We start from the raw sequence: 26,380 nt of genomic DNA on the forward strand, positions 1-26,380 counted from the left end.
CCTTGACTGGGAACAATCTCTCCCCCCTCCATCAGATCCTCAACATGGAAATCAAGTGAAGTAAGTTTTTTAAACTGTTTTCTACAAGATGAAATCCAAATTCCTTAGAATACTCAAAGACCAACCAAACCTTCCACTTTCGCTCAGTGTGCCCTTATGTTCTGCTAGTACCTTACCAACTCCCACCCTCGCCCAGTCCCTAACTCCTCCTCTGTTTTATGCTCTCTCCTCTGCCTAAAATGCTGACCAAAAAAACAAACAAAAAAAAACAAAACAAAACAAAAAAAAACTAAAGAAAATGGTAGCTAACACTGACTTCAAGCAATATGCTAAACACTTCAAATGTGTTCCTCATTTAATCCTCATAACTATTCTTTGAGGTAGGTGCTATTATTATACCTTATTTTACCAGTGAGAAAAGCTGAGGCATACAGATAATACTTGCCTAACACTGGGCTGACCTAACTACATGGCTATCTGGACTCCAGAACCTGAGTTCTTAACCCCAACACTATAGCGCCCCTCATTCCCTCACCATCCCTTCCACCAAGTGGGTCCTAATTCCCTTTAAGACACAGCTTAAATGTTCCCTCTTTGGTGAGACTTCCCCAGTGCCCTAGGCCTGTCTTCCCATCCTCCAGGGTCTCCGGGCATCATGCTTTTATCTTTATTACAGGCAGCCTCACTGGTTGAGTCCCAAAGATAAGTCAGGTTGTTTTTTATCTTTGTAATTCCCAGCACTATACAGCCTCTGACATAAAGACATTTAGGTAATAAATAAACTCTTCCAAGTGCACAGAACCTGCAGTATGCTCTGCTCAAACTCAAGTCTACCCTACATGTTACTGCTCCCAAATACCCTCCACTGCTAACCCCCCAGTTCTCCCCTTATCCTCACCTACCCCAGGCCTCCTCCATGCTGAAGAGGCAAAGCCCTCCCTGGAGCTGCCACTCCCACAACCAGCTGATAGCATTATCACCGCCAAGCAGGCCAGCGAGTTGCTGGCCATGCAGTCCTTGATTACAGAGTAAAGTGCACCTAAGAAGCACTTTCTCTGGCTGAAGAAGACAGAGGGGACGTTTGATGTGGGACCGCCAGATTTAAGGTCTTGGTCATTTAAAATGTGCAAATAGGATGGTGGATATAAAAATGTGCATACTAGGACAAAATGTGCCATGACCATTCTTCATTACTCATAAAGGGCCAACAGCCTGACAAAAACAGAAGTCTCATTATTTATTTCTGTGATCTACCTGCCACTTTTACTTAATCATCATCACTATAAACTTTATTAAATAAGATAAAATTTGCTATAGGTTTTGGTTACTTTAGATTCTACAACTGCTCAGCACTTAATGGAATTAGCTTGTTGGTTTTTTTTTTTTTTTTTTCTTGCAGTAAAGTAGAATGGTTACTTGCTTACAGTATATGCAGAGGGAACAAAGTAATTTTTTAAAAAGTATGAGTCAATGAAATCATCACCACTGTAGCCCATAAATAAGAATGAAGGAAGGTAGTCCCAGAACTTGAAGTAAGGTTTATTCCTATAAGTGAGGCTAATAAAAACCAGGAAGTACACAGTTAATTGTAAAACATGCTAGGAGATGGTCTATAATTAGGATGTGGTTCCCAAACGCTGAACTTTAGTACCTGTGCTGATCTATATTTCCTTATGTAATGGTTTTCATAAACCTATCTTCAACTTAATGAGATGTCTCTTATTCCATTCAACTGTTTGTTAAAATGTTTTTTCTTTGAAACAATGGTAACAAACAGTGAGTTTTTTAAAAATGCCTTTACCTGGGAAATTTTAAACTGGTAACTTGTGTTGGATCCCAATATTGCTTTTACAATGTCACAGTTCCCTGGAACTCAAGTCTGGGAACCACCATGTGAGAGTGTCTAAAGGGACTTGGGCCAAATAAAAGCTTGTGTGACTAGGACATAGTTTTAGAAAGGAATAACCAAAATGGAAAGCTAACGATGCATTTCCTCAAACTGCGTCTAAAAAAAACAAAAACAAAAAACCTGGTGCCTTAAGATTTTATATATACACATCACTTAAGATTTCCAATGCACATTAGCATCTTAAAGACTCTAAGTCCTATAGTGGGCAAAAACCAGTTTAATTCAGAATCAGGAAAGGTTTTGGTTTTGTTTTGTTTGTAGGCAAACTTATTAGTACCCCCCCAAAACAGGGGGAAATCCTGAAATGTATTGAGGTGTGTGTGAAAACAGAATGTGTTAACAGCAGAAATACATCTTTATGAAACCTAGAGAGGGGACAGGAAGTGTCCCCTGCCCCTTCCAAAGATCATATGATAGTGTGTTCTATGGATGGGGCTTATCAAGAAATAATATATAATCTGATAAAAGGGTGTTTCCTACTTAAGTTTCTCTAAAATCTAGAGGAAAACTATATCTCCATTCTTCACTATGGATGGTCAACTCCTTTTTGATCTGAATGGAATGCTCTGGACAGGAAGGAGAACATTTTGGTCATCAAAAATATCCATCTCCCACCCACTGAAGTAACAAATTAACATTTTTTAAAATCCCTTATGAATGTGGCTGGTGTGATAACTGAGTGGACTGATATATTTGACCAGGAAAACTAGAATATGATGTCTCATGCGTGGTTCCCTAAAACTTCTTCCAATCTCAGTGAGACAATTCTTAGTGGATCATTAAATTAAATTAGTGGGTTGGGATCAGTTTTTGTGGTTTGGGGTGTTATTTATTGTTTTTTAAGCGTGTATATGTGTGTGGGTTTTTTTTTTTTTTTTTTTTTGAGAGAGAGAGTGTGCACAAGTGGGGGAGGGGGGACAGAGAGAGAGGGCAAAAACCTCAAGCAGACTCCCAGCTAAGCACAGCGCCTACAGGGCTAATCTCAGGACTCTGAGATCATGACCTGAGCCAAAATCAAGAGTTGGACATTTAACCAACTGAGTCAACCAGGCACCCCTGGGCTGGTGTTTTTTTGTTTTGTTTTGTTTTGGTTTGGTTTTGGTTTTTAACAAAACAGACTTGAATAGAATATATCAGAATACATTACACATAGTAGCAGAAAGTCAATACTTTTGCTTCTGTGTATACAGTCACATATGTACAAAGCCTCAACACAAATGGCATTTCCTAGTATAGAGCCAAACAAGAAGTTTGAAAGTCACTGTTTGAAGTTACTAAATTATCTATCTAATTTCAGCTTATAAATAGGGATTTCTTGGCATAAAAAGAACAACAATTATTTTCTATAAGCAAAGGAGCAAAAGAAACAATGGCATCAAGAGATACAAGATGCTGCTCTGGGTTCCTGGGAGAGAGGAAAGAGGGTTCTTCTGCTAGGTCTCTGGCCTTATTATAGTATTTATTACTTAAACCTACCACTATACAGTCTGGTTTTTACAAAGGCATAAATGGATAACCAAAGTGCCCTTCTAAAGGAAAACAAAAATGTAAGGGATTAATTTCCATATTGATTAAAAGCAAAACAAAACACAGAACTTTGCAGAAGAGCTGACATTTCAAACTCTTACAGGGCACTTCACAGAAAAATAAGCTCTCCTATGTCCACTGAAATGAAACTGTGCAGCAACCAAAACCCACTGCTTATTCTCCAGTGCAAGCAAGGTTTGATTCCAACTACAATTCAAGATAATTTCTATTTTTACTGGTTATTCCTTAAAAGGTCTAATTAGTAACTACAAAGCAATCTAAATCAATGAGAGGATTAAATAAAAATCTTTGAACCTAGTTTTTATGAACTACTCATATTTAGTAAGTATTACACTAGTCTAGGATGGCAAGAAATACAAAATAAGTGTAACAGTATAAGGTCAAACAGCCTGCAAATCACCAAAGAGAAGTGAAATACGTGCACAAAATAATAAGCCCTTTGGCACTCCTTTTCTCCCTGGTAAACACCTCCACCTACGCCAGGTAGCTGGGACCACTGACTGAAGGCTTCCGAGAACACTCAAATCCTAATTTCATACCTCCCTGCCTGGAGCCACCACCAGCTCACTGACTCCAGAATTGAACAAGGTCATAAAGGGGGCAGGAGTGCTCCCAACTCTCCAACTTAATGTGCTTTTCAATGTAAGTCTCTGCATCTGGCAATTCTGAAAGATGACACAATGACACAAATGATGACACAAATCATCATGTTTAAGAACTTCTACCAATGTGGGATCCAATGTGGGTGGCGCAGCGGTTTGGCGCCTGCCTTTGGCCTAGGGCGCGATCCTGGAGACCCAGGATCGATTCCCACGTCGGGCTTCCGGTACATGGAGCCTGATTCTCTCTGCCTGTGTCTCTGCCTCTCTTTCTCTCTCTGTGACTATCATAAATAAATAAAAAAAATTTAAAAAAAAAAAAAAAAAAAAAAAGAACTTCTACCAATGTGCCATCCTTTGACTCTAGCCAAAACAATGTTTTAAATTTCCGTTTCAAATTTTGGAATCTGAGGGACGCCTGGGTGGCTCAGCGGTTAAGCATCTGCCTTTGGCTCAGGGCGTGATCCTGGAGTCCTGGAATCAAGTCCCATATCGGGCTCCCTGCAAGGAGCCTGCTTCTCCCTCTGTCTATGTCTCTGCCTCTCTCTCTGTCTCTGTCTCTCATGAATAAATAAATAAAATCTAAGAAAAAAAAATTTTTGGAATCTGTGCACTTGCAGAAAAATAAAAAGTTCATCTCTTCACAAGCAAAGTTAGGATCTGATCGAATTCTAAAAACTCCACCAGCAGAATCCAACATGTGTTTTAAGAAACACCAGTCCTATGAAATGCTTTGTGATGATAAAAATGCTTTGTGATGCTGTGGCTATTTTCAAAATGCACATTAGCTGTAAGATACCCATTTACTTTGCATAACCCCGCTCTGTCCAATATGGTAACCACATATGGCTAGTGTGTACCTGTAATGAGACTGGTGTGACTTGCAGATGGAATTTTCAATTGTATTTTTGTTCAATTAATTTAAAATTTAAAGTTGATACTCATTTCCATTACTGGAAAACTTCTGTATCTTTGGAAAAATTTGGGCATGTGGGTGTACTTTTTTAACTGTAAATTCTATAAAATCTAAATACAGATCAAGTATTTCCAATGAAAATTTCATGTTCAAACTGAAATGTGTTGTAAGCATAAAATACGTACCAGATTTCAAAGACAGTATGACAAAAAAGAATGTCAAACATTTAATTTTTAGGTATTTTAAATTGATTTCATGTTAAATGGATAATATATTGCACATATTAGGTTAAATAAAGTACACATTATTAAAATTATTTTCACCTGTTGCTTTTACTTTTTTAATGTGACTCCTGGAAAATGTAAACTAACACATGACTCACATTCCTTTTTTTTTTTTTAATTTATTTTATTTAAGCAATCTCTATATCCAACATGGGGCTAGAACTCAGAACCACAAGGTTAAGAGCCGCATGCTCTACTGGCTGGGCTAGCCAGGCACCCCTCACATTCCACTCCTACTGGTTGATGCTCACGAGTCCCAAACCTGTCCCATTGGAACACCTCCCAACACTAGGTTTGGGAATGCTAACGTAACCACATACTGTTCTACCTGCTAACCACTTCTGAGATTGAGAAGGCCTTCCCTCCTCTTCAGCAACAATTCCAAACTATCCTATACAATCACCTTCCTTTTAATCCTTTCCCAGGTCCTCTTTCTCTTCCTGTCCCCAAGGACCTATTCTCAGTTCTCTTTTTCATTCTACACTTTCATGGTGAGCTCATCCACTCACAGCGTCAGCTATCGCGTCTATGTGGATGACTTCCAATCCTTTATCTCCATTTCTGACCTCTTTCTCAAGCTTCAGCTTCATTCACACTACCAGCTGCCTGCTAAACAGCTGCCTCTGGGAGTCCCACAGACTTAAACCCAGGATGATGTCTGACCTGGAGTACATCTTCACTCCTCCTGAAGACTCTTGTCATTCACCTTGAAAACCCAGGGTCCCTGGTCCCTCTTCTAGCCATACCATAGCAATCTTATAATAGACCCTTTCTCATCAGTCCCTTTTTACCACAACTAGCCTGCATGACTCTAAATTATTCCCTAGTCCTCTGGCTCATTTCCATTTAACATTCTCAAAAACCACTTTGATCGCACTGCTAACACATTTTCAACAAGTCCCCTCTGTCTCCCGTCCAAACTACTAGCAATCCAAACTACTGAGCAGGTGTCTCAGCTCCCCTATACACCTCTGAACTCCCATCACAATTCTCCCTGGACATAACTAATTCTCCAGCTGGACTGCTCTGCACTCTATACAGTTCTGACCAAACTTTCAGGCTTAGCTCAAATACATGGTCCTCATAAAGCCTTTGATGATCAACCTGACTAAAATTAGTCTTTCTCTTCCCTCAAACTCTTCTGGTATTTTTAATGGCAACCATCATGATAATGGGAGTACATGGGCTTATCTTCTTTATAGAATAGTGTCCCCTTAATAGTACCAACAGTACCTTGCACTGTTTGTTGCCATCTTTGGACAGCTTACCAAAGAAATCAACTTAAAAAGAAAAATGCTGGAGGACTTGGGACTACCTATGATTCTCAAATCTTTATCTCCAGAAGATACTGAATTGCTCCAGACCTTCATCTGATGTCTCATAATTCAGTAACTCCAAATGATGGAGTTAATGATGGCATAATCTCAATGCCATACCTGTCTCCTGAATGGACCCCTACTCAGCAAATGATACCACCATCCCATCAGTAGCCCAGGCCAGATAAAAGAGGCATCACCTTTAATTTCCCCATATTCAGCACTCAGGTTCTGTGAAATCTTCCTAAATGTCTCTGGATTTACCTACTTCTTCCCAACTCTACTGCTAGTTCAGGCCACCATTACCCGGAATGCCTGTAATACTATCTGGTATTATACTCAACTCTCCAGCCATTTCCTACAGTGCAACCAGAGTCATCTTTCCAAAATCCAATCTGAACAGGTGACATTCCTGCTGAAGACTCTTTAATTGTTCTTAAGATCAAGACTTCCAAACATGGCTTACAGACCCTCTGCATCTGGCCAGTGTTTATCTTTACAGCTTCACTTCTCATTTCCCAGATCATCTCTTTCCTTATGTACATCATGCTTCAACTACGTCCAAGTACTATACATACGGTTCTCCGGGTATGCTAATGTACTCTTCTCGTCTAGGGCCCTTGCACAAGCTGGTACCTACCTCTATTTGGGTTGGATGTCCCTCCCTTGTAATCATCCGACACTCAGCACTGGCGAGTTTCTTTGCATTTATATTCTAACTTCAGCAATGGGAAAACCTTCACACTTCTGCTAGGCTAGCAATTTATCCCAATATCCAGCATGTAATAGGTACTCAGTAATTATTTGCTGAATGAATGAGTAAACAGATGATAGTTTTCTGAGTTAAAAAAAAAATTCCAAAGTCAATGAATGAAAGCCATTTCCAGGACATCTATTATTTATTTGAGAGCATTGTATAAAGTGGGTAACTGATCTAAGTTTTTATTTTACCTGTCTTTTGAATGGAAACTATTAATAGTTTGGTTAAGTAAACAGAAATGTACAGGTATAGACTCAGAATAATCACAATGAAGGAAAAGACACTGTATTTATGTTCTCCTTTGTCTTGTAAACTTGGAACCAACTCATCTGAAATTGTTGAGAAATTTTTGATGCAAAACACAGAATGTATGAAAAGCAGCCAAGCAAATGTGGATACATCACAGAGGCAGAGCTTGCAGGAAACTAGAGAGCATGAAGAGACGACCTCAGACCCTAGGAATGTAGGTAGGGACTTTTTAACAAAAAGAAAAGGCTCAGCACTCCTTGTCTTTATCCAGATTGAAGCTTAGTGCAATCACCACATACGTTTCATGATCCTGCAAGCCAGGAGAAAGAATGGAGGCATCTATGAGGCCGTAAAAGTGTTTCTGGTTTATTTAACAAAGGGAGATAGAGCAAAGGGGAAGGAAATACTTACTAAGCAAGGCAACGAGGTGCCAGCTCTTACATACATTTCCTTTATGGTTCACAACAGTGTATTATCCCCATTTTACTGATGAACAAACAGGGACTCATGGTCACATAGCTGGTCCTGGTGACCTTATACTCAGATCTAACTCAAATACATTTTTATCAAACATCCACTCCTGTTAAAGCCCAGTTCTAGATATTGGGGACTGGGCAATGAGCAAAACAAAATCTGCTCTCAGGAAGCATATGGTTTTGTGAGGAGTGACAAATAATGTAATTTCAGATAGTGACAGAATTATAAGGGATATTAAAATGGTAAAACTGAGAGATGTGGTAGAGAAACCAGGGAGGTAACTTAGGTTGCAAGGTTCACAGGCATCATTTAAAAGATAATTTTGAGTAGATACTTTTGCATGGCTAAAGAAAATGGATAATAAGGGGACTATCCTATCCAACCTTAAATGGAAATCTCTGGAACTACCAGAAGCAAAAATTACCATTCATTTTCTGATTCTCAGCAAAGAGACTATGAGGTAGAAGAAGCTACAGTGTTATCCTGGTCCTAATCCAAAGTGATTGGTTAGATATTCACCAGATGGTGAATATTTCCTTATGAACCAAGTGGCTGTTCAGGGCAATGGGCCGACCAAATTAATTCTTAGATTCCCCCAGCACCTACAACAGCACCCAACACACGCCAGGACATAATAAATGACTACTGAATGGATACAGGAAGGAAGGGGAAAAAGGAAAATGTTGAAATGTCACTGTTGTGGGATAAACCCCCTTTTTAGGCCAAGTGGCTTCAATTCACCCCAGCCCACCCCACCACCAGCCCCAACCATAAAAAGAGGGGTGAAAGAAGGTGGTTAGCGTAAATCCATGAACAACACTATCCTAGGAAAAAAATAGCATATGCTGCCCCCTCCCCAACCAAAGAAGTCAGAAAAACCGTATCTCTAAATCACAAGTTACGTTTAATGAAAATCTAATATCCAAATGATGACTAAAAACGAGTAATTATTTAGCTGCTTTAAATAAGGGCTCTCCTAATGCAGGTCCTCAGGATACTTCTGTACGAGGTACCTAGTTCTAACTATTGCACACAGCACCAAGTTGTGTTGGCCTCTTTATCTGAGTATCTTCCTTTGCTAGTCTGGTAGTTCTTGAGGGCAGGAGCAAAGCATATTTATCTGTACTGCCTTGCGGCCTTGTCCAGTTTATAATGCAGAAGAACAGTGATCATGCTAAGTTAGAAAAATTAAATTTCTCCAAAATGTTTCAGTCATGGGGCAGATGGGTAGAGTGAGGACCACCCCCCTACTATTGTTATCTGCTGAGGCGGCTCTGTAGAACCTGAAGCCCTCATCATCTCACATCACTCTTTCAGTGTCTCTTGCAGAGGTGAAGAACTGGAAAAGCCTTAGAAGTTTCTGCTTCGATTTTTAGAAGTTTATTTTTAAAGGACGGTCCTAGTGGTGGCAGAGAAGAACAAACGGCCATTCAAAACTGAACAAGAATGGAGTCTGCGCTAAATATCAAAGATGCCTATGCTTCCTTTCTGGCACCCGGATAGAAGGACTGAGAAACAGTTTAAAAATAAGATACCACTTCTGATAGATCAGTGCTATCAATTTCTCTGGTGTTCCAGTAAAATCTTAATAGTGAATCTGTAACAATTTTTTTCTGAGACAGAGCAGTGTTGTGAATGACATTATTACAGAATCACAAGTAGACCCAGCAAAAGGAAATATGGATTGGGGGGGGGGGGGGCATTTTAAGTAAGAATCATATTCGTTTTCTCCAGTAAGAAACTTCCTCTGCATACGCCATCTCATTTTGAAAACCCATAACATGCAAGTTCTAAGATCCCTGGGTCTGCGCTTCATGATATCAGCCACATCTCTAAAGTTTTTAAAGCTTCGTTTCACACTATCAACAGAAAGAAAACTTCAACAAAAGGCACAAATTAAATACTATCCATCTGCACACTTGATATACTACTCATTTTTATTTGTGTCTGAATTACCATAGTTTTGGTGTGCCATCAGGATTGGCTCTGCAGGAACTTAGATCCAAAATGGCAGCTGAGCTTCTGAAACTCACCAGAGCCATAAGCTTAACATACGTGAAACCAGGTCTTATTTATCTCACTTTTCAACCTGTCTAAGAAAAAAGAATATTTATAAAAACATTTCAAAGATTCAGACGGCATTCTGTTCATGTTCATTACAGCATTCTCCTTCTTGCGAGAACAGGCACCCTGCTTTTGGTTCCTCCGCTCCACAAACTGAATTAACCTGCCGTTCACATGTTTACACAGTCCACAAAAACAAGCTAATGGCATAACATGGAAAGCTTAGGTTTTTCTCACTCTTCTTCTATAAGGCCAACTTAGGAAATGGGTGTAAAATGAATCATCTAACAAGTAAAGCCCCAAATGAGCGCTTTCATTTTCAGAAAAAAACAACAATAATGAGAGCTATTTTTCCTTAGGTCCACCACAAAGCAACACTCCCTATCACTATGATAATTTCTGTCTTTCCTTTACATTCAAGCTGTAAAAAAAATTTTTCAAGAGACAAATTTGTTCCAGACTACCTCTTTAATGTAATGTTTCCAATCCCTCTTACACAAAAGCTGAACCTGTATCACCAAAAAATGTACACTGAATTTAAATTGTCCCTTTTCTACTTATTTCCATTACTAATATAATAACATTAATTTTAGAAAAATAATAAAATACTTGCTCTTTAGAGACAGAGAACTTTAATTATCTTTATGTATTCAAATGCAGAGTCTTTTTGTTAAATTAGCGTGAAAGTCCCTTCATCTACACACAATTGACCCAAAGAAACAGGCCATTTTCAGCACAAGGGGCCAATCCATTTGAACAGTGAATAAAGCTTTTGAAAGCACTACACACCCTCTTCCAGACTGTCAAATTTTCAAAACGGGCCAGCATTTCTTCCATTTTTTTTTTTTTAACACTTGCAGGCCCAGCAAGCATCTTATAATTAGATTAATTAAAAAGGAAACAAAAACACTGCTCCCTTCTGATCAAAATTATTCCATTTATGCTTAATTAGCTTTAATCCAAGTCTACATATTTAATGATGGGGATATGACAATTCCACCTATTTGCATCTTTTAAATGCCTTTCTAAACTATACTTTGTAACAGATTTAGAAGAACAGTCTCTTTCTCATGCCAGTATGCCACGCATAAATCAGGAGGATAGAAATTAGGAAAAAAAAAAAGAAAAAAGAAAAGAAAACAAGGCCTCTTAGAGCCAGAGATGTGCGGAGGGGGTGGGGTAATTTACTCAGAGGTGGGGGCAATTTCCCCGCCACATCACAAACTACGATCCTTTCAGCCCACCAGAAGAGAAGCATTACATCACACTCTTACAATGATAGGGGGAGGTGGCTCTGAGAAAGCAAGTTTTCAGCTTTCTTCCCTCCCTGCTCCCAGGCTTCCTAGAATCCTGGACTGGGAGTAATGGAATTTAACTTGAGGGCACCGCACGGTTTCAGAGGTAACTAACATACACATACATACAGCTACCTATTTATGTGACCCTAAATGACCACTTCAACAATGGATATACGGCCCAAACAGGCAGCCACACACACACACACACACACAGATGCTGAATTTGTGCTGGAAAGCCCAGGTCATCTGTGTGAAATTAAACAAAAACTGTAATCTGTGAGAAACAGAGAAGGCCAGTCTACAGGGAGAAGCTGATAAAGAACTCATTCCTAATGGGGTGAATAGCTGTTTCCATCTTCAAAACACCATGTTTACAAGACAGTCCTGCCATTTGGTTCAAACCACGATCAAAATAAAAGCGCATCTGGCTGCACATTTGAGAACACACACAGAGACCCAGTGCAAATGAGCGCGCGCAGGAGAGGGGTGATCCACACATTGCTTGGGAGGTTTTCAAGCAGGGGAATCTACAAACCCCAAACCTCCTGGTGTTCACTCGCCCCCAGCCTGATGTTTAAAATGTATCAGGTCTTATTTTAGGTTCTACATCTCTCTAGGAAGGATGGCCTAGCTTTAAGGGGGAGAAAAAAAAAAGCGCTTTCCCGTGGTACTGCTTGCCCTCCCAGATCCTTTGTCGGCCTTAGCAGCCGAAAGAATGCAAACCCATTTATATTTATGCAAATTTTTGCAGCAGATTTAAGGGGGCAGGGAGAGGTCTGTGTTTTTTTAAAAAACCTCTTTCTAAATATCAATTTTCCAGTTACTCGTAGTTTCATTTATTTGCAAGACAGAAATGATGATGAAAATCTGCATACAAATTAAAAGTGCAATTAAATCACTTCAAATTTTAAATATTCTAGCAAGGCTTTTCCATTTCTAAAATGCCGAACCAAAAGTACATCACGGGTCTGATTTACACAGATTCACGAAATGTCTGAAGCCAGTCTCCATGCTAGACAAATGTCCATTTGCAACAGCACTAGTGAAAACGGTTAGACAAGATCCATATAAATCAATTGGTTTAAAAAAATTGAAAATATTTACCAACCTCATAAAGTGCAGCAGTGCTTAAATCCAGCAAATTGAGGCATACAAGGTAGAAATGGAAATGAAAAAAGGTCCAAAAAATGATTTCTTTTTGTCTATCTGTTTTTTTGTATTTTAAATATTCAGAAACCAGCAGAGACTCTGTCGGCCATTTTGGCTTGAACTAACTCTCTCTCACTCACTCTCCCTCTTGCTCTCTCTCTCCCCCTCTGTCTCTAAAGGAAGCAGCTTTTTGTGACCTTCAAATAGAGGCGGATCATGTGACTTCGGGTAGGTTTGTCAATCAGGAAAGGGGAGGGAGCTGGGGTTGAAACTGCCTTAAAGGGAAAGCAGCCCTTTTCCACTCACTTTCATTTGTGAAAGGCTGTTATCTCATACTCTCCGCCTACACACAGTGAATGTGAAAGTGGCAACAGCATAAGGGTAACAGATGAACAAAATATAAAAACCTTTATTGGTTTATAGAAATATGCTCAGTTGCTAACGATTCTTGCAGATCCTGGAGCTTGGATTGCTTGCTGCAGTTATTCTCTAGATGTTTGGGCAAGCATGGGCTGGCAAACTGCTCTTTAAAAGGGGGCTTAAACAATGTTTTAGCCAAAGAAGAGACTAGTTTTTAAAGATTAAGGTGAAATACAGGGCACAACTGATCTCTGACAAGCTCCTAAAATGCATAGGAGAAGACTAAAAGGAGATATACCCAGGTATAAACTGAAACTGGCAATTCAGAGACGTTAAGTGACTTAAATCACACAGCTAGACAGAAGCAGAATAGGGACTGGTTTCCCAGATGAAGCCCACATTTATTGTTTCAGGTGTATATGTGTTCGGTACGTCCTTCCCTGACTCCAAATAAAAGCCATGCTGCGGCATTAGCAAGCTGACTTTCTCTAGGATAGGGCAGATTCCAACCCTCTTTAAATTCCTCTCCCACCTGAGGAAGTAGTTCTGCAGCTGACAAGAGTAAGCACAGAATTTAAGACCTACCTGATTTTCCCATCTCTAAGTCCCTTCTTCTAGCTATATGCATTCTTGATTTATTTAATTTATTATTATTATTATTTTTTAAAGATTTTACTTATTCATGAGAGACACAAAGAGAGGCAGAGGCATAGGCAGAGGAAGAAGCAGGCTCCCTCTCGGGAGCCTGATGCAGGACTCAATCCGGGGACCCCGGGATCACGACCTGAGCCAAAGGCAGACGCTCAACCACTAAGCCACCCAGGTGCCTCCCCACCTTTTTATTTATCTATTAATGAGAGACACAGAGAGAGAGAGGCAGAGACACAGGCAGAGGGAGAAGCAGGCTCCATGCAGGGAGCCTGGCATTCTCTATTTATACCCACCTAAGAAAGACATGCTGAGTTTGTATCTCTAGCCCTGGGGCCATCAGGCTGTGCAAGCTTAGTTAGGCAAATCCCTTTACCTCCCAAGGCTCAGTTTTCTGACTGGAATGTAAAGATTGGACATCACTAGATGGTATCTTGGGTTCCTTTCCGCTCTAACACTCTGCACTTAGCTTCTTTCTTTTAGCAGTTCTGTTCATCTTATCCTTACCATCTCAAAAGTAAGTCATTACCCCAGGAAGGCTTTCTTGACCCTTCCAGTGGAGACCAGGTCTTCCTATTCAACACTCCCATAACATCCTTTACTACTTCTTTATAGCGTTGGTCATAATCACAATTTATTATCTGCATAAGAATTTGCCTATTGGTGATCTTCCCCAGTGTCTATAACAACAAACACCACATCTTCCTTCACTGCCATCTGAGGACCAACATAAGTGAATAAACAAATGAATGAATTCCTCAGACTTCCACTCAGAAGTGCTACGCAGGAGGAAATCTGCCATCCAAATATAAAGAACAGAAGTCATATTGTTTCTAGAAACTCACTTCCATCTATTTCTTCTAAGGATTGCTTTGGAAATAAAGTAACTAAAATGATAGAAAGCAGACAAAAGTGCCTGGTGACTGTCAAGACTTCATCTATTTCTAAAAGCCAAAAAAAGTGGGATCCACAGTGAGTCTCCCAAATGAACAAGGCTGACCAAGTGTAATCTGACATGCAATCCAGCAGAGATCCCATGGATTCTGTAAGCCTGACATTCCTCGAAAAGGAACCTATGACTCCCTCCTAAATCCCACAGGTTTGTCATCCTGGCTTCTGGGTCTTCATACAGCCTCCCTCCTTTGCTTTTTCCACTCCAACAGAAGAATAGGAGAGGAGCTGTTTCAGGGCAGGGGGAGCCTATGCCTCAATGACCTGGCGGCTTGAATATTTATGGTGTAAAAGGCTTCCACCACTTCCAGGTCTTCTTGAAGCCCTGAGTGGAGCAAGAGCCAAGACCTAGACTGACAACTGAGATGTAGGCAAAAGCAGGAAACTCAATGGATGGAAATTTTGAATATTTAGTCTATTTTTATCCTTCCAAGACCTTCCAGATGAGTTACGGAAAGCTTACTTACGTGGAGCATGCTCAACATGTTAAAATGCATGGAGACTGTATAGCTGCCTTGTTCTAATTTGTGATGGACATGGTTTCTTTATAATTTTGCTAAGTCTCCATTCCCCAATGCAGAATATTACTGTATAAATATATATACATATATGTGTGTGTTACTTTGTGTTGAACAAGCTGCATGAAAAGTCAGACATAAACAAACTGTGTCAGTCATAAACAAACACATTTATGAAACAAAATATTCTATTTTCAATTTTTTTTTTTTTAATTTATGATAGTCACAGAGAGAGAGAGAGAGAGAGAGAGAGACACAGAGGCAGAGACATAGGCAGAGGGAGAAGCAGGCTCCATGCACCGGGAGCCCGATGTGGGATTCGATCCCGGGTCTCCAGGATCGCGCCCTGGGCCAAAGGCAGGCGCCAAACCGCTGCGCCACCCAGGGATCCCTCTATTTTCAAATATTATGATCAATGTTTTCAACCTCTAGACAACTTTGTTTTGTGAGATACCTCTAATTTTAAAGCAATTAGTCTACTTGCTCATCTGAAGAAAAAGCTGAAATAAACACATTATTTTCACTGTATTTCCAGACATTTTGGACTCTGTGATATATTTGCTGTACTTTTTTATATTAGCCATTAAACAGTGTTTTTAATTGTACTATTACAAGGGAAGGATGCAAAGTAACAAAAAAGTTTACTTTTATATACAAATAAACCAGAACTTTTTTTTTTTTAAATGCTTTAAATCGCTCAAGTTTTATTTTTTTAAATTTTTTTTAATTTATTTATGATAGTCACAGAGAGAGAGAGAGAGAGAGAGGCAGAGACACAGGCAGAGGGAGAAGCAGGCTCCATGCACCGGAGCCTGATGTGGGATTCGATCCCGGGTCTCCAGGATCACGCCCTGGGCCAAAGGCAGGCGCCAAACCGCTGCGCCACCCAGGGATCCCTAAACCAGAACTTATACAGTCAAATGTGTGTTATCTTTCAAAGTTGGCACCTTTGGTGACAATATACCAAAATATTTTTATTAGAAAACAAGATTAAAAATAATGAACTGGGGCGCCTGGACAGCTCAGTTGGTTAAACATCCATCTTTTGGTTTTAGCTCAGTTCATGATCTCGGGCTTGTGAATGTTGTGAGATCAAGCGTGGAGCCTGCTTAAGATTCTCTGTCTTGGGATCCCTGGGTGGCGCAGCGGTTTGGCGCCTGCCTTTGGCCCAGGGCGTGACCCTGGAGACCCGGGATCGAATCCCACGTCGGGCTCCCGGTGCATGGAGCCTGCTTCTCCCTCTGCCTGTGTCTCTGCCTCTCTCTCTGTCTGTGTGTGACTATCCTAAATAAATTAAAAATTAAAAAAAAAAACCCATAGCAGATATCTGTAAGCTATTCAGAGAAGTAGCCACTAAAACTACATCAGGCACAAATGGTATTCTGGGTGAAATCTACCAAACTTCTATCAAACAGATAATTTCCATGTTATCCCTACTGTTCCCAAACTTACAGAAACAAAAGGGAAAGCTTCTTAATTTCTTCTATGTGACTAACATATTCCTGATATCTGTCTGGATTGAGATGGTACAAAAAATAAAACTATAAACCAGGGGGATCCCTGGGTGGCTCAGCGGTTTAGCACCTGCCTTTGGCCCGGGGCCTGATCCTGGAGTCTGGGATCGAGTCCTACATCGGGCTTCCTGCATGGAGCCTGCTTCTCCCTCTGCCTGTGTCTCTGCCTCTCTCTCTCTCTCTGTGTCTCATTAATAAATAAATAAATAAATAAATAAATAAATAAATAAATAAATAAATAAATAAAATCTTAAATATATATATATATAAACCAATCTTTACTTGTGAAGGCAAATATAACAATCCTAAGTGAAATATCAACAAATAGAATTCAGAATTTTTAAGAGAACAGTTCACTAAGGCCATGTAGGGTTTATACTAACAATATAAAGATGGTTAAATTATAAAATCTATGAATATGGGCACCCCTGGTGGCGCAGCAGTTTAGGGCCGCCTGCGGCCCAGGGTCTGATCCTGGAGACCCAGGATCAAGTCCCGCGTCGGGCTCCCTGCATGAAGCCCGCTTCTCCCTCTGCCTGTGTCTCTGCCTCTCAGTCTCTCTCTCTCTCTGAATAAATAAATTAAAAAAAAATACTTATGAAAAAAAAAATAAAATCTATTTGTTCAACGAGTATTTGCTAAATGCTTTCTATATGTGCCTGACTCCACTAGTTGAGTCGGTAAGCCATACCACAAGGTTTCTTGTCCATGTGGAGCCAACGTCCTTATGGGAGAAAGAGATCACTGATAAGGAAATAAAGTGTTTGATGGGATAGAGAATAACTGAGGGAGGCTCACTTTAGGTAAGGTAGTTAGTGAAGGCTTATCTCAGACAGGGCATTAAAGCTGAGTTGAAAAGCAACTTATTTGAGTTTTTAAAAGAACAAGAGGAATGATCAGAAGCCTAGGGCATGTGAGCAGGTGATCCTCAGGAGGTAGGAGGGGTTAGATCACACCGGGTCTTAAGGGAATAGATCACACTGGGTCTTGCAGGCCACAGTAAAGATTTTCTTTCAAGAATAGTGGAAAGTCACAGAATTTTAAAGGAGACTGAATGGCACTATTTTATCCATTACTTATACTCCACTTAATGACTAGGGTCGGGGATCCCTGGGTGGCGCAGCAGTTTGGCGCCTGCCTTTGGCCCAGGGCGTGATCCTGGAGACCCGGGATCGAATCCCACATCGGGCTCCCGGTGCATGGAGCCTGCTTCTCCCTCTGCCTGTGTCTCTGCCTCTCTCTCTCTCTCTCTGTGACTATCATAAATAAAAAAAATGACTAGGGTCTACCAGCTTGTCGGGGGCCTAGAAAAATATTTAGGACCTGAAAAAATATATTTACAAGTCAAAAATACAAAAAATTAGAATCATAAAAATTAATAAATGCTTAAATGTCCTCAAAATATAACCACCTAGGAATTTCTTTTTTTTTCCTTTTTAAGAAGTCTCCACGCCCAGCATGGAGCCCAACCCCGGGCCGATCTCACGATCCTGAGATTAAGACCTAAGCCAAAATAGAGTCTGAAGCTTAACTAACTGAGCCACCCAGGTGCTGTAGGTCCAGGAATTTCATTCACTGTTAAATTTAAGATTTATACAATTTTTGTTACATTTGAAAACAATTCTCTCTTTACAAAAATTTCTAAAAATGCTGCTAAAAAACTTTAGGTAATTATAAATTAAGTCAGTTATTTGTAGTAGGAGAACTTCAGTAGCAAAATTATTAATATTCTTTAAACATGGGATAGCAAAAATAAATGAAACCACATGTTTAATATGAGATGTGGGTGCCTCTTAATAAGTTTCCTGTAAAGTGGGGCAAAGTCCCCCAAACCTCCTGAAGGATGCATTTCAAGGACCCACAGAGGTCTTATCACCACTTTAGGAGAGACAGGATCAGATTTGTATTTTCAAAAGTTCATCCTAGTTCATACATGGAAAATACACTATAAAGGACTAAGAGCAGAAGCAGAGAGACAAATTAGAAGGCAGTTGTGGCCGTGTAGGTGAAGAAGGGACCAGGTGGAGGTAAGAGAGGTGGAGAAAAGTACAGAAGAGATTTAGAAGGTACAAGAGATTCTATTATAAGGCAAATGGTTGTTGTTAAGAATGAAATCTGTGACCATGAAATATAGTAAGGCCAATCAACTCTTTCCAAAATAGGACTCCAAATTTAATTTTATTTTTTTTAAAGATTTATTTATTTATTTATGATAGACACAGAGAGAGAGAGAGAGGCAGAGACACAGGCAGAGGGAGAAGCAGGCTTCATGCCGGGAGCCCGATGCGGGACTCGATCCCGGGACTCCAGGATCACACCCTGGGCCAAAGGCAGGTGCCAAACCACTGAGCCACCCAGGGATCCCCAGGACTCCAAATTTTAGACTCACCATTTATTCATACTGTCAGGAACCTTTTTTATTTTTGTAAAAAATTTAAAGCATCCACCATGTATTACATACTGTGCTAGAACCAGGCCCTCGGGGACACAAAGATGATTTTTAACACCCTCAAGGACAGAGTCATGCAAATCCATAATTAAAATATAGCATGGTAGAGGCGCCTGGATGGCTCAGTTGGTTAAGCGTCCAACTCATGATTTCAGCTCAGATCATGATCTCAGGGTCATGAGTTCGAGCACCATGTTGGACTCCACATCAGGCATAGAGCCAGCTTAAGAATCTTTCTCTCCTTCCCCTATACCCACCTCCCCGCCCCCCCCCAAAGAAAATAGCATGGTAAGTGCCATAATTAAATAACAGAAATAGAAGACAGTTATGCCTAACTGCTGGGAGAGTCACAAAATATTTCACAGGGGATGAGATTTTGAACAGAGTCTAAAGAATGAGTAGGAGTTTACCATGGAGAGAACATGAGAAAGGTAAAGACTCTTCTAAGCTTAACAACTTCCAGTACTATTAAATGCTGGCAAAGATGAAGGCTGACTAGAAACAATATAAATGTAGAAGCTAAGTTTTTCAGGATTCTTAACCCCAACAAAATGAGAAGGTAGAAATAGTAGCCAAAGCTACATTGGAGTCTCCAACACAACTAGAATCCCAATATTTGGATTCTAGCTGGAAAAGAGAATGTTTGCATTTATACTCTTATTACATTTAGAAATTAGAATGCTAGCAAATCTAATTTTAGGGAACATTAAAAAAATTCTCAAATTCCTTAGAACCAAACCTCAGAAATCTAATTTGCATTTAGAGGAAGAATTTCTCGATACTCCAGTTTGAGTCTGGTGTCCGCTGTGCTTCCTGGCTCCCCGTACAGACCTCTTTGGTAGCACCTTCATGCCCTATTACTGTTATCACCCATTTACTTCATAACTTCCCTTCTAATCTTATGAGCTTTTTAATGGCAGATTATGTGGCTTTTACTTCTGGATCTAGTACATAGGAGGAATTCAATTAATGTTTGCTGGATGAAGGACCAAACAAATAAGCAAAGGAATAAATGGATGAATAGCACGAACGTAAGTATTTAAAGGATGCAAAAGAAGACAACACTTAAAAATCTCTAATTGGAAGAATATAAACATGTACACAGGATAATCAACAAAAAAGTATAAGATACATTATTAACTGTATGGTTCCAGCCTAAGAGGTAGAGGAGTTAGAAAAGAGACTACAGATCAGTGGAGCTGGACTTCAAAGGAAGGAAAGGACTGGAATGGTCAAAACAGATGCTTTAGTATGAAGCTAAGGAAGCTGAAGCTTTAGGAGCCCTCACTTTCATGGGGCTCTCCCAAAGCCCTAGGAAGGGATCCTGGCACTGTGCCCAAATGATCTCCCTTTCTGGTTTTTCTATATATATTTTTTTTTGCAATGTGTTTCTCCTTCTCCTTCTCCGTCTCCGTCTCCTTCTCCTCCTTTTCCTTCCCCTTCCCCTTCCCCTTCCTCCCCCTCCTCCTCCTCTTCTTCTGGTAAAATACACATAAAATTTATCATCTTAACCAGTTGTACAGTCCAGTAGTGTTAAGTGTACTCACATTGTTGTGAAACAGATCTCCAGATCTCTAGAGCTATTTTATCTTGCCAATCTGAAATTCTATACCCATTAAACAACTTCCCTTTTTCCTCTCCCCCTTCCCATCCCTGGTAATCACCATTTTATTTTCTATTCATATAGATTTGACTACTTTAGATACCTCATTTAAGTGGGATCATCTAGTATTTGTCTTTCTATGACTGACATTTCACTTAACATAATATTCTTGAAGTTCATCCATGTTGTAGTATGTGACAGGATTTCCTTCTTTTTCATGGCCAATACTCCGCTGTATGTATATAACACCTTTTGTTTATCCATTCATCCGCTGATAGACACTTGGGTTGCGTCTGCCTCCTGGCTACTGTGATAAGCGCTTCTATGAAGATGTGTATGCAAACATTTAAATTCTTTTTGGATACATATCCAGAAGGGGGATTGCTAGATCATGTGGTAGTTCTATTTTTAATTTTTTGAGAAATCTCAATACTGTCTTCCATAGCAGTTACATCAGTTTATAATCCCACCAACAGTATGCAAAGGTTTCAATTTCTCCACATCTTTGTCAACACTTGACACTTTCTGTTTTTGATGTTTTAAGAGTTTTGTTTTGTGGGTTTTTTTTTTTTTTATAGTAGACATCCTCATGTATGTGAAGTGGCATCTTATTCTGGTTTTGATTTGCATTTCTTTGATGATTAGTGATGGTAAGTGTCTTTTCATATGTTTACTTGCCATTTATGTATCCTCGGAGAAAAATGTCTATTCAAGCCCTTTGCCTATTTTTTAATCAGGTTATCTGATTTTTTATTCTTGAGTTGCAGTTTTCTACATATTCTGGATACTAACTTCTATCAGATATATGACTTGCAGGTACTTTCTCCCATTCTGCAGGTTGCTTTTTCATTCTATGGATTGTATCTTTGATGGACAAAGTTTTAAAAATTTGATGTAGTCTAACTGTTCTATTTTTCCCTGTACTTTTGGTGTCATACCCAAGAAATCCCTGCCAAGTCCAATGTCAGGAAGCTTTCCTCCTGTGTTTTCTTCAAAGAGTTTTATAGTTTTAGGTCTTAAAGCTTAGGTCTTTAATTCATTTTGAATTTATTTTTATATACGGTGTGAGACAAGGGGCTATCTTAATTCTTTTCCAACTGGGTAGCCAGTATTCCAACACCACTTGTTGAAAAGATTCTCCTTCATTCCTCATTCAGTGGTCTTGGCACCCTTGTCAAAGATGACTTAACCATATATGTAAGTATTTACTTCTGCCTTTCTATTTTATTCCATTGATCTTTTTGCCTGTCTTTATGCCAGTATTGCACTGTTTTGATTACTGTAGCCTTGTAATATATTTTGAAATTAGGAAGTGTGACTACTCCAACTTTGTTCTAAATGACCAATTATTTTTATAATGTGTGCAAAGACAAGGTATTTTCATCACTCTTAACCCATATGATAAAAACCACAGCCTCTTTCCTTCTCAACTTTTCCCCATCATGATTCCCAGTCAGTAGAGTTAGAGTGGCTGCAGGCACTTTAGGGATCTGTAAAAAGAAATTTAAATTGGTGATATATTCATTTTGGGCTTAGTAGAAAATATGCACATGGTTCTCAGTCATTTCTGTGTATGGCCGAGTTATTGTTAACTACCCTTGTATACAAAGATGTTACTGGGCCAACTTCCTCTGAATCATGATAGAAGTGTGCAGGGCCAGATCATACCATGATATAAATGTGTCAATTCAAAGAGTATTTCACAGTAGTCAATGTACAAGAAAAAAAATCAAGCTTGCAATATAAAGGATACTTGATAGAGATTTTCCCCAAAGTTGATAACAATCTTTAAAATTTATATAATGTTACTAATAACAAGTTGTGAGGCTGAAAGGAACTTTGCTAATCTGTCAATATGAAAAACCATATTCTGGTCACCCATGTTGTAACATTGTAACAAACAATGAATAATCTTTCTATTCTCTTTTTAGAAAATATCACAGAATTATAATATGAAAGGGCAACAAAGACTATACAGCCAAGGGGCACCTGGGTGGCTCAGTGGTTGATCATCTACCTTCGGTTCAGGGAATGATCCCAAGGTCCTGGGATCGAATCCCACATTGGGCTTCCTGCAGGGAGCCTGCTTCTCCCTCTGCCTATGTCTCTGCCTCTCTCTCTCTATCTCTCATGAATAAATTAATAAAATATTTAAAAAAAAGACTATACAGCCAAAAAATGTAGAGAAAAAGTCTCACAGTGATGTAAGTACCAAATAAAAATATTATTGCTATTTTTCTGAATTTTATATCTGTCAATTTCTTAAAAGTTACCATTTTTGTTATTTCTTTCCTCATTATAAATAAATGTTCACTTCTGTACAACTTGTATTTGAAATTAATGCTCTTAAAGAGCATTCTCACAAAACCTAGATTCACTCCTGGTCAGAAAGAAGGAGGGTCTCTTTGCCTGCACAAAGGCATATAGTGGAGAAGGAAGTGAAACACACATGGAACACTTTATGGAGAGCTACTGGATGGATGCAGAAAGATCCTTTAATTAATTAACTAAATAATTAATTAGGCTTTTTAAAAAGTAAGCTCTATACACAACATGGGGCTTGAATTCATAACCCCAAGATCAAGAGTGACATGCTCTACCAACTAAGCCAGCCAGGTGCCTCAAGATCCTTTAAACAATAGAAGAAATATGCATAGGTAGGCTAAAGGCAACTTAATGGAGGCCCTCAGAAGCAAAGAAAAAGTTCAGACTTGGATATATCTATTTAGCATCTTTTGCTAAATAAACAATAATCAACTGGCTTATAGGTAAAGGTGCTTGGAGAATAGTGACAAAATCAAGTCTGTTGGAATATACTTAAGAAAGCATTGAATGTAAAGTCAAACATGATATGTTATCAATTCATTTTCCTTCTGCTAATAAAAAATAAAATATTCTGGGGTTAGGATTTTTAATAACTCCGCCTCAGATTTTCAAAGTGGATGTGTAGAACAGGGATTCTTAGCAGTTAGACATCTTCATTCACAGTATAATATATTTATTGATATTTTTTATGCCCCATTGGCAGTGACCAAGCTGACAAAGGTCTCTATCCTTGCAGAGCTGAAGATCTATCAAAAAGCCTTAACCTGCCTACCGTGTGTGCCTCCTCTCTACCACACTCTTCACTTTTCCTTCACCCTAAACTTCAGTGCACAGACATTCCCAGCAGAACAAGGAACCTAGGCAGAGTGCTTAGGGCAGAACTTGTCTCCACACCACCTAGTGATCATAACATTTTAGAGAAATAAGCACTAGCTTCTCTTCATGATACCCCTGGAGATCCTTGAGGCTGAACTTACATTTCTTTGATTATAATCAGTATTTCAAACATTTCAAAACATTTTACAACTACATGACAATAATAACATCTCCAAGAAAGAATTCTTAAAACACTACTTTCAAGGAACTGAACAAATACATCTTGCCTTTCAAATAATGTTTTTCCATAAAGGCAGCTATTTTGTCCATAAGTAATAGATAAGCTAAATAATTAACCACTGAACCTGTAAGTAGTAGCCACCCACACAGTTTGTTTCATTTTCAACTATGAAATACAAAGCTCCTGAAGTTACTCTTATTGTAATTAATCCATAGCCTGGACATCCAAGAAAAACCTCATAAAACAGAATTCAGAACTTATTATGTATGATTCTGAGACTCTTGGGGGAAACAAAGATGTTCAGAGAATTAATTTTTTTCAGTAAGTTCAATGCAAATTATAAAATTTATTAGCAACAGGCAGTTTCCCAAAGACCTAGTACAAAATGTTTATGGTTATACTAAAATTCCTAGCAGCAAAAATTCCATGAGCATAACTATCATCCATTGAACCTCTTTGTGGCATTTTCAAAATACCAATTAATTGAAAATAAAACTCATTTCCTTTCTCTTAAAAACAATCTAAGAAGATTACATAGAAATCCAACTATTATTCTGATGTCCAGCTTACTGCTATGTAATAATGACTGAGTTTACACAGAGTTCGTTTTGGTACTTCTTAATAAGTTTATTTCAACATATACATATTTCAATGTTTTAAAGAAAAAATGGTGAAAAACTGATGGTAGAATACAGAAAATGTTAAAATAAAAACACCTCTTTCCAATGGCCAAAATATCAAGGTTTGTGTTTTGAAGATAATCATCTATAAAACAAGTGATTTGGAAATACTTTCTTTTTTTTTTTCCTTTGTGCATGTATGCATCTATTTAGGAAATACTACAAGCGCTGCTCCCATTTTTTAAAAGCAAGGACCCAAAAGAATGATTGCAAAAGAACTTAGTGTTAAATTTGGTGGATAAACACGAAACAAGGAATATGCTAACAAAAGGAATTCTCAGTGTAGGGATGCCTGGGTGGCTCAGCTTGTCCCTGGCTCAGGCCATGATCCAGGGTCTCAGGATTGAGTCCCACATCAGGCTCCTGCCTGGAGCCTGCTTCTCCCTCTGCCTATGTCTCTGCCTTTCTCTCTCTGCGTTTTCATGAAAAAAATAAATAAAATCTTAAAAAAAAGGAATTCTCAGTGTAGAGGCTAGGGAAAAATAAACTTTAAAAAGTTGCACTGAAGTATAAGATGAATCTTAGGAAGACAGAGTTGTAAGTTAATGAATTAGAGTAGGAACAGAAATGAAAATAAGGTAAAGACAAGCTGCTAGAATTAATGAAAGGTCTGTATAATTAATAATTCAGAAAAATTAAAAGGGCATTTTATAACTAGATATTTTAAGTTGGGAAGAATGTAATTAGTAAGAAGAGAATTTAATCAAGATACCAGACTTAAGACATTTAAAAACTAGCACCTCAAGCACAAAGCCATATTACAGCACACTAGAGTAAAAGAGCAATGTTGACTCCATAAATTACATTCTTCTCTCCGAATCAATATAAAGCCATCTTCAACACTTTGATTTCCATATAGGTCTCCCATGTAAGCTCTGAACAGATTCTCCCTTAAAAAAGGGAAATACAAAAATATGGCACCCCCAAGGAGTTGAAATACAGGAACTGACATAATTAATTCTACCAACAATCCCTAAAAAGGGGATACTGTCGGGATCCCTGGGTGGCTCAGCGGTTTAGCACCGCCTTCGGCCCAGGGCATGATCCTGGAGTCCCGGGATCGAGTCCTACATTGGGCTCCCTGCTTGGAGCCTGCTTCTCCCTCTGCCTGTGTCTCTGACTCTCTCTCTCTCTGTGCCTTTCATGAATAAATAAATAAAAATCTTTAAAAAAGGGGGGGGGGATACTATCTATGTGATGTGTTATAAAGTGAGAGTTAAAAAAATTTAATATGTATCCTTTAATACAACATATATAAGAGATTGTCATTTCAACATAAAATTAATGCAAGTGATTAATTTTACTTTTGGGGGGGTACTAAGTCTTTGAAATCCAGGCTGCATTTTGCATTTAAAGTACATTTAGGGGATGGATCCCTGCGTGGCTCGGTGGTTTGGCGCCTGTCTTCGGCCCAGGGCGAGATCCTGGATTCCCAGGATCGAGTCCCACGTCGGGCTCCCTGCATGGAGCCTGCTTCTCCCTCTGCCTGTGTCTCTGCCTCTCTCTCTCTCTCTCTCTCTGTGTCTCTCATGAATAAATAAATAAAATCTCAGTAGTGTTTAGTACTTTCTCATTGTTTTACAACAGATTTCTAGAACTTTTTCATTTTGTAAGACTAAAACTCTATACACATTGAACACTGATTCCCTCTCCTCCCTTCCCCCAGTCCTTGGCAGTCTTCACTTTTCTATTTTCTGCTTTTATGA

The 26,380-nt window shown here is 39.1% G+C and overlaps 1 protein-coding gene across 8 annotated transcripts in view; it reads right to left on the bottom strand.

The window, feature by feature from the left end:
• The window catches only part of TNRC6B (trinucleotide repeat containing adaptor 6B), a 255,544-nt gene that overhangs the window by 123,953 nt on the left and 105,211 nt on the right, over positions 1–26,380 (bottom strand). For 2 of the 8 annotated variants that reach the window (XM_077914430.1, XM_077914427.1), the window contains exon 1: positions 12,529–12,744. The exons of the other annotated variants lie outside the window; for them this stretch is intronic. In XM_077914430.1, the coding sequence (XP_077770556.1) occupies positions 12,529–12,533 (5 nt within the window). In that variant the 5' untranslated portion in view covers positions 12,534–12,744. Of the gene's footprint in view, positions 1–12,528; positions 12,745–26,380 lie in introns of those variants that run through there. 8 annotated transcript variants of the gene reach the window in all.

This window comes from Canis aureus, chromosome 11, assembly GCF_053574225.1.
Source record: "Canis aureus isolate CA01 chromosome 11, VMU_Caureus_v.1.0, whole genome shotgun sequence".
NCBI lineage: Eukaryota > Metazoa > Chordata > Mammalia > Carnivora > Canidae > Canis > Canis aureus.